Source organism: Hippocampus zosterae, chromosome 2 (assembly GCF_025434085.1).
Source record: "Hippocampus zosterae strain Florida chromosome 2, ASM2543408v3, whole genome shotgun sequence".
NCBI lineage: Eukaryota > Metazoa > Chordata > Actinopteri > Syngnathiformes > Syngnathidae > Hippocampus > Hippocampus zosterae.
Genome location: NC_067452.1, coordinates 23,396,411 through 23,413,249, shown reverse-complemented (window position 1 = coordinate 23,413,249; position 16,839 = coordinate 23,396,411). Strand labels below are relative to the sequence as shown.

The 16,839-nt window shown below is 41.0% G+C and overlaps 1 protein-coding gene across 1 annotated transcript in view; it reads right to left on the bottom strand.

Annotated features, from left to right (window-relative positions):
• Positions 1–16,839, bottom strand: part of LOC127595596 (potassium voltage-gated channel subfamily D member 3-like) — a 105,310-nt gene that overhangs the window by 5,018 nt on the left and 83,453 nt on the right. The window contains exons 3-7 of the mRNA XM_052057215.1: positions 10,790–10,958; positions 3,073–3,174; positions 2,050–2,082; positions 1,871–1,963; positions 532–785 (exon numbers count right to left, since the gene is read on the bottom strand). Of these exons, the coding sequence (XP_051913175.1) occupies positions 532–785; positions 1,871–1,963; positions 2,050–2,082; positions 3,073–3,174; positions 10,790–10,958 (651 nt within the window). The remainder of the gene's footprint in view (positions 1–531; positions 786–1,870; positions 1,964–2,049; positions 2,083–3,072; positions 3,175–10,789; positions 10,959–16,839) is intronic.

Here is a 16,839-nt window from a genome sequence, read left to right as displayed (position 1 = left end):
TATGGCGGCGGAGAACTGAATTCAAACCACTTTTGAAGAAGTAGCAGCTTGGCGATTATTGAACAATTCATCAAAAAAAAAGAGGCTCTGACCTGTTAATTGTCGCATGCAGTTGAAAATTACTGTCAAAGTAAACATAATTCAAAGTAACTTAAACGTTGTATATTTAAAACCACATAGATTTGCCTTTTGAAAAAGGCTGCTGAGTTGAACATCAGCAAACAATACAAACATTGATAGCATTGAAAGTCAAGGTTTTCGAAGCAATGGCTATTTGAACATAAATGGTGGAGATTGGTTTATTTTATTTTATTTTCTCAAAAGTATCTGTACTCGTACTTACTGTAAGTACACCACGGACATATGATGTCTTACATTGCACTGGGCAGTGAGAAGAACACGCAGACCACGCAGAAATGGCCAGCACTCCAACAGTGATCCTTCTGACGGTGAGGCAGACACACTACCCACCATGGCAGCCCTGATTCATTGTACCAAACTCATATTGGTGTCGATGTCAGCAAGTCCCACCTGGTGCTGAGGGGCTGAATATGGATGGTGCTGAGCTCCTGCAAGCCTTGTTGGCGTGCGTGCGTCAAAGGCTGCATGTGTGCCGGCTCACTGGAATTCGGTAAAGGGCTGTGATGCTTCTTGCTCCTGCGGGTGCAGCAAGTGCCAGTGACGCCCTCTTGGCTGGAGAGAGACGGGCTTCGAGACGAGTAATTCTGAAGTCCCGCCTCCAGGTAGCTCTGTTGGTAGTACTGCTCATCCACAAATTCGTGGTTCTATGGCAAGTGAAGGAGAAGAGAGTCAGAGTTTGGACAGAGCGTGTCTTCTCATCAAATGCCCACTTTAAGAGCACCTCAAAATTTCTCTTTTAATCTGGATTCACAATGGTCATCTGTGATAGCCCTACATCATCTGCTTGCAATTCCTCATAAACCTATTTTCTTATCTTCTGCACGGACTCCAGTGCACATCTCTGCTTGCTCCATTGAGAGGGAATGAGTGGAGTACCTTTCATTGATCTGGAAAGAAGTCGGCTGTGTTCACTCCCACAACGGCACAAACACTATTCTAATTGCGCCCATCAAGGAAAATACGGAAAGAAGGAAAATTCTCCCATGTGCACAGTTCCACTGCACTTTGATGCACTAGACGTACGCTGGGCACGGAAATGAAACTGTCGGTTAAAGCTAATAATATTGACCCAGGTTGTTTCAATGCGAAATGGGTTTAACCAACCCCCCCAAAAAGTGATTTTACTGAAACTTGGTATACTTGTTGATAGCGACAGCATCACAGAAAAGTTTAAATTTTAGGTCAATCGGAGCAGGGTTTTGTGAGCTACGGCCACCCAAATTTAGACATTTTCAGCAAAAAGGGTTGTGACCACCTTCCTTTTAAAGCCTTACATCTCAGGAACTATTGGGTCAATCTTCACGAAACACGTGGCTTAGAGATTTATATAAATAAAATAATACACAGGTTTTTTTTGCATGAAAAGACTTGACATTGCAGGTGGTGGCGGCACAGTAACTCATTTGTTGGGTAGCTCTTGAATTACTCCCCCCCACCACCCTCAGCAACCTGATGTTGACACTGAGTGTAATGTATTCGAAACACATCAGTCTATGTCCGGATGCTGACTTTTTTTTTTAAACCTGTCATGGACATGTCGTCGTGCCCTTCCAACCAAACACGTCCACCTACAGGGAATGGTGTATAATAAACTCATTGCAAATTAGATCTGTTTGAGTTCATCTTTCATTATCGTTAGGTGGAGTTACACAATCATAGTCATGAAAAGATTTCCAGGTATTGTTCAAAGCTGATTCTGCTGACTCAATAGTTTGCCTTTTGAACTTACGGTGGTTTTCTCCAGACAGGTCAGCAGGTGATGGTGCTGGCTCTCTAGTAGAGAGGTAGACTTACTTAAGCGTTTTTCCTCCTCAGTAGAACCCTGTGATGACACACACGATCCAAGATGAGTGTTGTCTGGTCTTTAAGGAACCCACAAATCGAATAGGTGTGGTGCGGTGTCAGTACCTGATCAGAGAGGTTCATCTTGTACGGAAGTTGCTTTAGTGGGAGAGTAAGACAAAAAGAAGAAACGGGCCGAGTTAGACTTGTGTTTGGAGTTCAGCACTGCGATCAGAAAGCTGTCACAGCCTCAGACGTGCCAGGCAGCAGAAGCCGGGTCACATTATCAGCGTGAACCCTGCAGGCACGTCAGTTGAGATCAATGGAGCCAGCACATTGATTTGTGCCCCTAATGGATGTACAGTGCATTACATTGCATACATAACATTTTGCCTCTGGCTCCGTCTCTGACAAGGCTGCCTACAGGGACTTAATAACGACTTGTTTTCCATAATTATTTCTTTTTCAGCCATGTGTTTATGTGTATGAACAAGAGGGCAATATTTCTGCTCCTGTGCTGGTTGGACATGAAGTAATGTGACTAAAATGAACAACCCAATCGTGGTCTGACGTTACCCTCGATCAACTAGAAAAAAAGGTGTGTAATCATATTTCTGGGACCCAATATATATTATTAAAATAGTACTATTAGTCAAAACATTACTTTGAACAAAACATTACTTTGAAGGCGTACAATACATCTTTAACTCATTCACTCCCAAAGACATTTTTAAACGTCTTTCCAGACTTGGTCCAGAATTGGCTGGTACTGAAGGAGTTAATAACTTCAGTTCAGTGTTCGTATGCTCAGTCCATATACTTTATGTATAAGTTGCGAATTGAATTCATATCAAAACCATTATTTTTGTGAATTGCTAATGTGCTTGTTTTTTTTCATTTGAATTAGCAGGATGATTCAATTACTAAAACTGCTAAAGTGTCAAAAGACAAGTGAACCAACAAACATAACATATAGATGCACTCGTGATGCAAACATCTATTGCCAAGAAATTGGGGAAATGTATGATACGAGTTCTAAGAGTGGACCGAATCTTTTTTGTGTGTTTTTTTTTCCGCCTGCTCGTGATTCAAAACGTTTGGCCTTTCATTCAAACTGTAAGGAGCAGTTAAGCGTTTGTCTGCTCTTACCGTGAGCTCCAATGCTTCGTTGAAGAGGCCATTACGCTTGCTATGGATGAAGGCACTGGAGCTTCCTGTCTTGGATATTCGAATCCTGGCCAAGCGGGCTTTCTGGGGAGACATTGATAGTCACATCAATAGGAAGCTGCACCACCTCCAGTGTGAGAATGAATGGAGAATTGTTCTGACACATCCCACTGATGAGCGACAGCACTTTCACATTGTTCGTGTATTAGTTGTGATCTTCAGGATCAAATCAAAACATATAATGCTAGATCATTCTCTCTGATCTCCGGCTATAGTTATGAATGATTTATAATCACCGCATGACAACACACATTCCTTGAGTAGAAAAGTAGACATTCTGGTTGTCTTTGAGGTTTCACCTCCCATCCAAGAAGGCTTGGACAGGACTGAGGATGACTCAGTTCGGGGTAATAGAATGACTGTAATGGCAAAGGGCAGGAATTCCCCATTAAGAGCGGGTGTAAAACAAATTGCAGCTCCTCAGCATGGGGACATTTCATTTCCCGTTGCTGTTCCGCCAATGAATTTTAAAGAGTGAATGATCTATTCATCTCAAGGAATGTTTGCATGAATAATGCCAGCTGCGTGAATCGTGAGCGGAAAGCGTGCTTGTTTGGAGGGTGGCCCAGGCATTGCAGCATGGGTTCGTTGGCAAGCTGCAGTGATGGATTCCACATGTATCGATGTACCAGTTATCAAACAAATTGATGCGGATGATGCCAACACACGGTCTTGCTGGAACAAATTGAAATCCTCAGCCAGATATATTACTCAAAATATAAGAACAATGCACATGGATATCTGCTGTTGGACAAATATAATAAAATAGAATGTGAATTAGAATGTGTGAGCACCCAAATCACTTTGGTGAAAAAATATGAAATAATGAGTGAGGGAAGGTAACCAGAGACATGAGCCAAATTTAGATTCATATGGATAATAATGTGCTGTTATTTAAAATCTAACAATCATAGCACCATATCCCATTCATTTAAATACACATTTCATAAATGATTTACATAATGAAGAAGGCAAAAATAATGCAGGACCTGCACACACCCAAAAACCTTGCCTTGACTGTTTCGTGAGGGATGTTTTCACTAATGCAACTTTTTCATATTCCTCTTTAATCCTTTTGTCTCATGCTGTCTAATACTTTTCTGTCTCTCGAACACACAAACATTACTGTACAGTGTAGAATCTCCCTAGTAACTCTTTTAAGTTGCGTTGGGATTGGGACTATCTCACCAGTGACTGGTTACGACGCAGAAATTGTGGATGTGCGAGCGTGGAGTGGACATTTGGAACTTTTTTTTTTCTGCAGCCCAGCTAGATTTTCGGGCCTTTGGGACTTGAGCGCAGTTACAGACCAATGTATTACTGGAGCGTGAGAAACCATGGACAGATGGCTTTCATTAACACGGGTGAGTGTACTGCAGACAAAACAGTATAAATAAATAAATAAACAAAATAAAAATCCTACTGTGATGGGATCAAGTCAGGATTATACCCACAAAACCATTCCATCATTTGCTAATGCCCAAATAATTCTAGTTTGAGAGAGAACATACATACACACACGCACACTCGCACTTGCACATACGTCATGACCAGAGTCATCAACACATTGTAAATGTGTTGAAAAGCAATTTCAAACCTACTCACAAACTACATTTAGTTTTACGACTCCACAGAGTTGACTGCTATGTAAGAGTAGATTTGCACAATGTTTTTATATGTCTTCCATTGTCACACCTTTTAACTACAATATACTGTAAGTGCTCGTGCTACCAAAAAAAAAAAAAAAACGTGTTAACCTTGCGGCAGTCCAACTGCAGTCACCGGCAGTGATTATCTTTTCACTGTGACAAAGCTAAACACTGCAATGATAAACTCAATAAACTCGGACAGAGTGTACTTTTCATGAGTGATGAAGAGTGGAGACCAAATACGATTTAAAAGGACTACAGCTATGCCATCATCATCATTCTCACCGAGTGACAGAATGTTTACGTCAGGCTCAGGAAGTAATTAGTTCGTATGAAAAGCTCTTCGGGTGTGAAAGGTCACGCAAGCAACAAGCTCTAGTGCGGGATAAGGCAAATTTTTTGGGCCAACAATTACTTCAGCGTGTTTGATGGTTGTTTAGTGTTGTGACAAAGCCTTTAATAGAATAATAATCTTGCCATTTGTTAGGATACCCAAAGATTAGCAGTAGACATACCACAGTTTATTGGCGAACACAATTACATTGAATTGGCACTTAAAATCCCTATAACGTGGAAATAAATGCCTTGTAAATTTGACACACCACAGAGAAGAGCGTTAACTACCCTGCCAAATTTCAACATTTAAAAAAAGAGTTTGTTCTCAAACGATTCTCCTCTCAAGTTTATCCTCAACTTCTGGCATCTTTCTGATTCCTCCACACCCATACATGTTGAAGATTTCTGGTTCAGGCTTCCGATGACCGAAATACTGTATATACTATGCCATAACGAGAGGCGCTGGCCTTCAGCTAGCATGCAAACTAACCAGGACTTCTTTTGGCCGACAGGCGGGCTCACCTGCGGCGTGACCTCCTTCCTTATTGTTGTGTCGGTGTGTGGGAGGACTGATGTCAATTTGCTGGGTCTTTATATACCAAATTGGATACAGATATTCATTCAACACTTACAGGCCAGAAGAGGGATTTATGACTGAAAGCTAGACCTGCCCAGGTGTGCCTCATTGTCTTGTCAGTTTTTTTGTATTTCTGTGATGGTTCATTGTTAATGTTTTTTTCACTTTAATTACCGTATTTTCTGCACTATAAGGCGCTTCGGAGTATAAGACGCACCTTCATCAAATGACGTATGTTAAAACAGTTTTCACATATAGGGCGCACCGCATTATAAGGCACATAGGATGGAAGCTACAAAAGTGGCTGCGGTCTCATTATGCATCCACTCGATGGAGCTGAACTAAAGGTATTACAATACAATGTAGCTTTATTTATGTAGAGCTTTCACAACCGCTGCAGCTGTAACAAAACACTTGACAGAATATTTAAAATACTACATCCAAGAAATCAGAATATTGATACACAGATAGGGAGCATCGGATTATAAGGCGCACTGAATGCTTTTAGGTGCGCCTTATAGTGCGGAAAATACAGTAAATGTTTTTGTAAAGTGTATTTTGTTGTAATACTTTTTGTTTAACCTATTTGTGTTTTTTTTTGTTTCTTTTTGAATAATAACACTTGTTAGTACATCCTGGACACCTGCCTTTCCTGTGCTTGGGTCCTCCACCAACTTCATCACACAAACCTTCCTGTACATTTGATGGGATTTTGCATGCATACAGATTGAGTTTGCTTGCCTGTTTACAATTTCCCATGTGCATTTTTTTTTCTGAGTCAAAATCAAATTTGCAATGCTTTAGATATGTGCATGTGTTGTTTTGTTCATATTTGTTGCAGCAATATCATGTATATTGATAATAATTCTGTGATAATTTATCATAATGTAAAATTTTAATTCTTTTTCATTTCTAAATGTGACATTATACACCAAGCATGACACCATTAATATTAACAGTGAACTGTGGATTGTCTTAATTTATCTTAATTATGAGCATTATTCATAAATTGCACAAGTAGGAAAGCTGCACACGTACCTTGGGTGCAGTTAAAATTAGCGAGGAGTGTAACAATTTGTTTAGCAGCTGCAGATGCTGCCCACACACAGCCACAAGGAGTAAGAGAAATCTGGGCTGTCTCTCAACTGCCAGTTAGAAGTATGGCTAATTGTAACAGGGACCCAGAATTAATAAGAAGTCGACCTGAATTGAGATGGATGTAGAAAGTGGTTACTTGGCACGTCATAAAATAAATAGAACATGAGAGGAGAGATAAAGAAGTTGAGGAAGGAACACCAAACGTCATCGGGTAGCCATCCTGACTGCCCTATTCCACAATCTTTAAATACTGTGAAATACAGAACACTTGACTGCTGTTATTCAAGAAAATTATCTGAGGTGGAATTGATTTTCCGTGTGGGTAATGCCGGGTGATGCTGAATTTAATGGCCGGTTATATTTACTAATTGGTTGGCATAATATTCGGGAAGGTCATAGGTAGTTAAAGTTATGGAGCATTAAAGAACACTGTGTGGCGTGGATGGTGTTGGCATGTAGGAATATAAAACATGTCAGAGTAATTTATCGCTGGTGTTGAGCATTGACTGTCGACCATATAAAAGGTAATAAAATCTTGTGTCTCTGAAGTGATCATCGTGTTGAGCGATTAAATCTTGTCTGCCAACATATTCCAAGCACAGTAAACTCATGTGATTTAGCATGTAATGAACTGAACACATGGACGTTTTAGTTGCTATAAAACAGCAGTCAAAGCCGTCTCTCTCTCTCTCTGTCTCTCTCTCGAACTGGCAATACGCAATACAAGAATGTTTGGACTCCAATATTTGCAGCACCGAAGTCTTAACAGAGGAGAGGAGAAGAACATTGTGTTTGTCACAGTATCATCCACCAAACGTGAATTGGGCGATGTTGGAAAAGCACCATTTATGCCCGTACGCTACTCGCTTTTGAAGTAATCAGAATGTACTGCATTGATTTTATATGAATGAAAACGACTCTTTCATCACTTAATCCTGACAGCCGCCTGAAGCGCCGCAGAACAGATGTAGGATGAAGCCGTAGGTTGTCATTGAAGAACCATTAGACCAAAACCGTCACGCCGTGACATGCAGCTACCCGATGTGTTTTACATTTTGTCAAACCTCATTCACATTGCACAAGACTGCCACACACTAACCACCGACAATGCACGTTAGGTTAATTACGATGTTCATTTTGTCTACTTATCTAAGAGACGCGACATTATTTTTGGTCAGTATTCTTTTCAGGCAAGTCTTTTTCAGCACCCCAAGTTTTCGTTTGGAAAAGTCTATAAACCTTGTTGTATGCTTTCAATTATCACATGGAAATGTGTTCCAAATGTAGAATTATGACAAGCTAAAGCTCCCTTCCATTTTTCTTGCAGTGGCCTGGGAGCTTGGGGGCTAATTTTCATGCGGCACGGCTGATGATCTTTCCGTCACGCTGATGTGCCGCTATTCATATTGTTATTATATATCTATTCATACTGTATCAAGGTTTATCCAGCCGACCAAGTTCACTGAGGTCGATGATGTTAAAACTGCACTGCACTTCAAACTACCAGTAGCATTTTAAACTATTTTCCTCTCCACTAAAGGCAGAGATTGCTTCATGTCGTACTAAACAATTCATGTGACCCAAAAAATAAATAAATAAAAATCCTTCGGTTTGATTTTGGATGAGGCCCTGCGGACATGGGCGTATTGCGAGCACACCAAGAGTAGGACAATTGCATTCATACACAAGGCAGACAGACATGATCTGACCTCATCTGGATGAGGGCTATTTCAGGAAAGAACACAGAGGACCCATGTTGCTTCGAGCACTTGCCTGTGACTACGCTTCCACTTTGCCTCTGGCCTTCATTGTCACCAAACGCGTCTTTCGTGTTGACATCAACAGCACATAATCACTGTCATTGGCTACCTCTTTTAGGTATCCTTGCACAAGTGAATGGCAGACAATGAATAGATAATGCTCACTTACCCTGTGAGATTCGTTAAACCGTCTTTTCATTGTTGTGGCTGTACTATTCAGTGGCATAAAATGACACCGCATCATACATAATGCTGTTTTACACATTTTGGTTACTTTATTTATCCAGAGGGGCAAAGTATTGGAAACATGGTCTATGAGTATGATGCAGCTCTATGCAAATGACGACATTAATTAAAGTCTTAAATTAATAGCTTTCTTAGAAAGAGGAATGGATTTATTTCTCTCAGCTGTGTACAAACAATACTATGATGCATCACAGAAGAATGAGGACAGTCAGATATGCCCTCAAACTATGATTAGCAGCCCCAGTTTGTATTTGGAGCAGCTGAGGCTGTGAAGAAATTTGTCACATGTAACACAATTATTGTTCATCTCTGAAGGCTAAAACTAAAAACACATGCATATTTACCTGATCACATTTGATATATGCTCTAGTTTAAAAACAGGTCTTCTATCTATCTATCTATCTATCTATCTATCTATCTATCTATCTATCTATCTATCTATCTATCTATCTATCTATCTATCTATCTATCTATCTATCTATCTATCTATCTATCTATCTATCTATCTATCTATCTATCTATCTATCTATCTATCTATCTATCTATCTATCTATCTATCTATCTATCTATCTATCTATCTATCTATCTACTAGCAGTTTTTTTTTTGTTTACAAAGGCCTTCACCCAGGGTTGAACCGGCTTCTTCCTTGGCACGCACAAAATCCCCGATCACGGTGGCCCAAGCGTGGCAATCCTGTGCCAGGTCAACCAACAGCCTCAGCCCGTCCTGGTTCCACCGTCGCAGACCCACCATCTGGGGGCCGGAAAGGTACTCAAGGTGTTCTTTCATCGTGGTGGCCCAGGTCTTGACTTGTCCACCACAACGCTTGCGCTAGGCTGGCAAAGGAGCAGGAAGGAGAACATCCCTGATCAGCTCGCCCTCCTGGTGGCGTGCCACATGTCCGAACCAACGCAGTCGGTGTTGAAGGAGAATCGCTGGTAAGGGACGAAGGTGCAGGCAGCAGCGAAGGTCAGCAGCAGGGACCCGGTCCGATCGGCGGAGGATACGACGGAGGCAATCAATGTCAAAGACTTCCAGCTTGCGCTTGTCGGCCACTCTCAAAGGACAAGTCTCACAAATGTAAAGGAGGATGGTCCGCACGATCGCTTGGTAGACGCGCCCCTTCGTCACGCCGAGATTTCGCGGCAAGCGAGATTTCGTGCACATATTAGCAGTTTGATACCCACAGATTCACATATTTTCAGATTGTTTTTCAGTATTTTTGTTTTCTTTTTTGTAAGGAAAGAGTCGACCCCTGTTTTTTACAGGAAAGCTTGTATTGCACTGAGCAAGCAGGTTTGTATGTGTTCGCGCAAAGACATACGCTGGACATTTGCAAACAGTTCTAAAAGCAGTTTCAACAGGCTCAGACCTTTTTTTTTTCTGTCGCAACGGCATTTTGAACATGTTCAAAATTAGATGAAGATAGGAAAAACTTTGCAAATGTCTGGCACCCTTCCAACCTTTCTCTTTCTTTTTCCTTTTTTTCCCCATTTTCCCAATGCATTTCTATATTTGTCAATGACATGCAGATTTTTGCTATTCGTGAGCTGGCGTGTATTTTATCGATACTCCGAATGGTATTTTTGTCATCCATCTGGTGAGCATGTGTGTATTTATGTGCCCCCCGCCCCCGAAGCTCTGATGAAAAATTATGGCCTCTCTTCCTAATTGAAATTGGCCATTGTTGATACAATTAATCAATATTCCCAAAAAGTCAACCCAGAACATTAGCCTATGCAAATGTGCAGTCAGCATCAAGAGAACTCCAGATGGTCAAAATGTACAGTATGTCGAAAGCGAATGCGGTGCATCACTATAGTCTTACAAGCGGGTGTTTTACACCCATCGTCCATGTCAAAGAACCTGGGTAGTTCTCAAATCTGGAAGAAGTCAGAACTGCCCAGTGGGGTGCAGGTCTGGAGGTCCAAGCCTCTGGAGCCCAGTTGAAGCAAATAAAAATGGTGTTCACCTGTACCTTCTGCGCCCGCCGTTTGTCTGCTCTCTGGTTCTGGTGATAGATGCGACTAAAGTTGGACACGATGACAGGAACAGGCAGGGCGATTACCAGCACCCCACTCAAAGAGCAGATTGAACCAAAGATCTTCCCTGCAATCGTTTTCGGAACCATGTCTCCATACCTGCAAGAGGGTAACAGGGACAAAGGCAACATCTTAGACAGATTTGTAGGGACGGCAAAGCGAAAGCTCTGTGAGCTCAACTGTTAAGTGCCCGTGACTGACTTGGGCCTTTGAAAAAGGTCATTTTGATGAATGGCAATGATGTGGAGAGGTCCAAAGTGAGAGGTTTTTTTTTGTTCCACTGGGCCCCTTGCACATCATTCATATGAGATATTCAATCCACCGACAGCATGAACTTTATAAGGCACACGGCAAACGTTCCCCAGTTATTCAGCTTAATTCTATGTGATATCTGAAAGTCAATGGTGATCTCATTATTGGTGCAGAAGGCAGACAAAACAATTACAGCGAATATTTTTTTTCTCTCCCAATGGAGAATCCAAATCAGGAGGCAGACAACCGATGAAGGAAAGGTTGAGAAGGCACCAGGAAACTGAAAGAATAAATCTCTCTCTGAATCTCAGTGTTTTTAATAAATATAATTTGAGAGCAAAGGCTGCAGGTAGTTAGAAGTCATATCTGCAGCCTTAAAAAATGCCTGAGTGAATGCATTAGGTTCCAAATGATAATGCCTACTGAAAGATCTACTCTCACCAAGGCCAACATGAGATTGTCATGTTCAGTTGTCAATTGATGTGCATAAGCTAAACATGAGAAGGAATAGTACGCAGGATAGAACAGCAACAAAAACCGAAAAGCGACTTGTCAAGCATCTTTAAGTTTTCAAAACATAATATATTTTTAGGTTGGTTTGCCCCAAAAGGCTGGAAGGTGAGTTACAGCTGAGAGAGAGAGCTAGAAAGACAACGGCAAAATAGAGCAAAGCCTTGCCTTTGTCTCATCATTGTCACCCCTGCAGAAAGCAAGGTGATATGTCAGACGGTGAAAATAGAAATACACTTTAGTGGAGAGGGAGCACGAGTGGGAATAAAATGCATAAAGCTGCAATCACCGAGGACTCCCTCGAATCGCACCTTCAATCATATGTGCTTTCCCTTTGTTTGTATGATAGAACCGTGACTGCGTTGTACAAAGATAGAACCTTGACTGCGTTATATGAGGAATTATGAAATTAAGTTTAAAAAATGCATTTTTAATTCAACCACAACAAATTATTTTCACATATGTAACTTGGGTGGTTTGAAAAACATGTCTAGATGACAGCCAATATCTGATTATGGCAGCAAAGCATGCCAAAAGTTCTGGGATAGACTCCAGCTCACCAATGCCCCTGAGAAGTGGCGAAGTGTTAAAAGGAATCAATATATTGAGCCAATACAAGAATATCAATCCTTTTACTCAATATAAATACATAATACTATGCATGCTGTGTTTAGTGGGGAAACCATGTTCAGATTTACGATAACATGAGATATAGATATCACGATAACAACTTGCGTTGCTTCTTGTCATGTTCTGTTGTTGTGTATCTCCAGGAGGTGGCAGTGGAGGGCCTCTCCTCCGGGTTTCACACCTGCTGCTCATGTAATCAAGCCGACAATTTAAGGAGTTCTCTGCCTTCATGTGTTGGAAAATTGGCCCTGTTCATAGCACTACTGCCAAGTCACAAATTCTTCTAGATGGAACAAGTTTTCATTTTCTCCATTTTCTTAGGCTGCTGAGTTGTCTTATCTTACTTTTGGTTCACTTATTATCCTGGTGTTGTACCAGTGAATTTTATTTAACTATGTTGGTTTTATGAGCTGTTGTTTTCTGGAAATACATATTTTTGTTCACGTTTGTGGACTACAATTCCATTCTGTCCGTAAAATTGCAGATCCCTGACACTTCTTGCCCAACAACAATATATAAATCAATGACAGATACCATATGATGTAGGAAAATGTAGTGTCCTACTCTAGACATTGTTTCTCAGATGCATCTGCATGTGCAGCCTTCAATAACCTTGAGTGGAGCACAATAAGTCTAGTGCATTGCAAGTATAATTAACACACACATAATGCCTCAGACGTGCCTGTACATTGACGGGAAGGACTTCAATCTGACCGGTTTTAAGACTAATCGTGGTACGAGGCAGTCAAGCTCTTTCACACCAAATTCATGAGATATAAAAAGGTCAAATCCGTCTCACCAAACACACCCTACACGCGATGAAAGATAAAACCAAAACCGGCAAGTATTCATCATCCCCTCCGAGAACTTTCTTTTTCTTTTTTTATCCAAATTAGGCAATAACAAGCACTATGTAACATTTAATCTCCTCCCCTCTTCAGAAGAGCATCCCATTAGGAGGAATGAAAAGCTAATCATATTCATCTGCAAGCCGCCCATAATGGGATGCGATCAGATTGCTCTCTTTTTCTAATACTATAGTCAATTTGCCACCCCCATTGAGCCAAGCTGGTCTGGATCCAATGATAACATCTCTGAGCCATTGTACATGGCACACGGATAAAGATTTGCACACATTAAAAAATATGGTGGCATGATTCAAGTGCATGTGTGTGACAAGCGAGGTTAGATACAATTTATTTCCTTCCTGCCTGGATGAGCGCTCGCGTCTGCTTCCGACTCGGGAAGACGACATAGGAGCTGGAGAATGAGCCAAATATTTCACATAGAGAAACGATGAATAAGCAGTGGAAGGGAAGCAAGCATACTTGAGGCAGAGATATTGTTTTGCAGATGCACCGCCATGTGTCTTTGTGCATTTTTGCTCCTCTTGGTAACGATGGGAAGAGATTCTCCAATTCACTTATAAACAACTGCACAAATTGCCTGTGTCCAGACATGTGCATACACACACACACGCACGCACGCACGCACACACACACACACAATCACAGGTGAGCAGGCCAGCCTTCGATCAGAGTTGTCACAGCACATCCAGGCCTCGGTGGTAAATTTATAACCTCAATGAAGAATGGAGTGGAAGTTACCAAGTGGGCCCGTGACTTTGTGATGGTGTGTTTAACAACCTCAGCAGAGTTGATCTCAGGCCTGACAGATTCTTGATCATGCCAGAATAGTACCACTCATCCATTAAAAAGAAAAAAACCTGTCAAATATACTATCAATTCAAACAAAATAAAGAATTGCTGCGTAGCTTTATTTGAATTTGAGCTTCAAAGTTAATATACGGCTGCAAAAAAAAAGAATAACCCTCCACCATCATCATTCCAGACAGTTATGTACTGTATAATGGAAGGAGCATTGTGCTTTGGGAAAGTTTTACTACCGCAGGGCATGGACGTAAAGCTACCTTTGACAGGAAAATTCATTCCTAAGTTTCAAAAGATTTTCTAAGGGAAATGTATGATCATATACCAGCCATTTGAAACTTGACAGCAGATTGGCGATACAACAGGACAACATCTCAAAAGGACAGAAGTAAATCAACAGTTGAATGGTTTCAAGAGAAGAAAATACACCAGTTGAAATGGCCCATGACTCAGATTCCTTTTCCCACACCAAACACTTCAATAACATTGCTGAACTGAAACAGTGTTGTTTGTAAGGAATGGCCCTAAATTCCACCCTGCACTGTGAATGTTTCCACCACAGGTCTCAAACTTAAGGCCCGGGAGCCCAATCCGAAATGCCATAAAAGCTTTGTTTCTTGCTGAAATTACAGCTTTCTTCTCCAATTAAAATGGTGATCTATTGCAAGGACTCAGATTTCTAAACTAGTTCTCCATCTGTTTGTTGTGCATATGTAATATGAGGCAATCATACTTTTATTCTGGGTTACACGGTTCATTGTGCACTGCTGTGATTTAGGTCAAGATCACATCACATGCTAAAAATCAGGGAAATCCAACGCAGTCATCCATTTTCTTGCATTTGTATGTGATTTTTCTGATTCGGTGTTATGGTTAGAAAGTTAGCTCTGATGAGGTGGTGTCACAGACGTACCTGTATCAGGGTGTATTTTTGACTAACAAAGTGATTCCGTGTGGTACCTGTCCAATATTCCCTTGGTACGGTCCAATTTGAAATGCTTATCGGTCAACTGTGGCACACCAGCACCATGAGGGCGTGGGCTCAACAAATATTTAAATATATATATTTTCAGACTGGACAAAATTGGTGTGAGAGTTGATAAGATATCCTGTAAAAAGCGCACACAGTGTTGACTTGAAGAATTTTCATTACTGTACACTTTTATCAACTGTCACGACCTTTATTCAGGGTCAAGTGTTGTGTTCTGCGTTGCTTTTTGCCAACAATGTGAGGCACCCAGGTAACTGGCTCTAATCCTCCTTTGACCCATTTATTTCATCCATCCACCTATTTTCCATGCAGCTTATATTCATTAGGGTGGTGGATGTGATGGAAGCTTATCCCAGTTGAATTTGGATTCGAATTCCCAACCTCAGAACGATGAGGCAGATTTGCTAAACCACTCATGCACCGTGGCACCGTCAGTCCCTTCCTATTTTAAAATGCTGGTTAAAACCAAAAGAATCCACAAGTGACCATAAGAGAAAACTTGAACATATTCTGTGTTCACGTTATCGACTTTGATATTATTTTACCAGCAACACACGCATGCCACAACTACATTTTAATAAGTTTTATTTTCCTCCCCAGTATGTGTGTGTTTGTTTTTGTGTGCTGCATGAGATCAAAACACAACAGCGCTCTTGTTTAATAATGATCAGAAGCAGTGGCATTTCCCGGCATGAGCAATCTGTGCAGCAGCACAGGGTGGCAAAAAGAAAAGCTTCCCGAAATGGTTGTTTATGCGTAAAGAGTAAACCTCTTGTATTTGGATACAGTATGTACTTAAAAAAAGAAATATACAGGTTATATACAAGGTTTCATAAGAGCTAAATGGCAAACACCAACCACAGTCAACTTATGTGCAATTAAATTAAATGGAATGGACACCCGGTTGTCTCTGTCAGATGCTGCATTTGTATCCAGGACATGTAAAAGTGTGTCATCCCAACAACAATTAGCACTTTTCAGTTAAGCACAGTGACAGGCTGCCTATCCAGGCCTCTCACCTTCAAATAACATCCATCTGTACCACCATTGGGCTTTTCATGGCCAGTCACTCAGGGGGAAGTAACTCGAGTGATACATGGCTCTGTGGAAAAGGTCTACTCTGATCCAGCCAGAAAAGGTACATAGATCAATCAAAGAGGATGCGGAGGGAGCAACAGAAGAAGGTCAAGATGAGAGTAGATCGAGAGCAACAAAATACATTTTGGACTGTGCGTCCAAGGATGATACGCTGGGCTGGAATAGGCCAAGAATACGTTTTAGTTTGGATTAAAACAAGGCAATGTTCTGAACAGCGTTTTACATTGTGATCGACAGCAACATGAACAAGTGACTTTGGTAGATGGCTACTGTAGTTTTAAAGCTCTTATCTGGGTTCAAACTGGCTTGTACAAGTTTGCTGTGTTATGGAATGGCCGACATGCTGTACCCCTCTTGTATTTCTGACAAAAATTCACCATAATGCAATAATTTCAAAGTGGTTAAGGTTATAGCATTATAACTACACTTCATTTTCGGAAGATTCCGTAATATAAGGAAAGTGTTTTCGAAGAGATGCAATAATTCAACTCCTAATCGACGAAAGGAAACAGTTTCTTTCTTTTCAACATCCTGTGTTATATGTAAAAGGAGACAATAAGCAACACTTCAGCAACTGATCATTGTTCATCTTGGGGCAACATCCAATTGCTTGGCCTGAATAAGTGTATACATCTTCTTTCCCCATTTGCATTTGTCAAGAGACAAGTCGAGATTTCCAGAAAGAAACACACAGATAAGTTGATAAAGTGAAGGGTATTACTCTTTCATTTCACTGCACAGCGTGGAAAGGTCATTATCATCACTCACTTCACACCCGGTCGTATACTGAATCATGCTGAGGGATTACCATCATTTCTCTGCAACATAC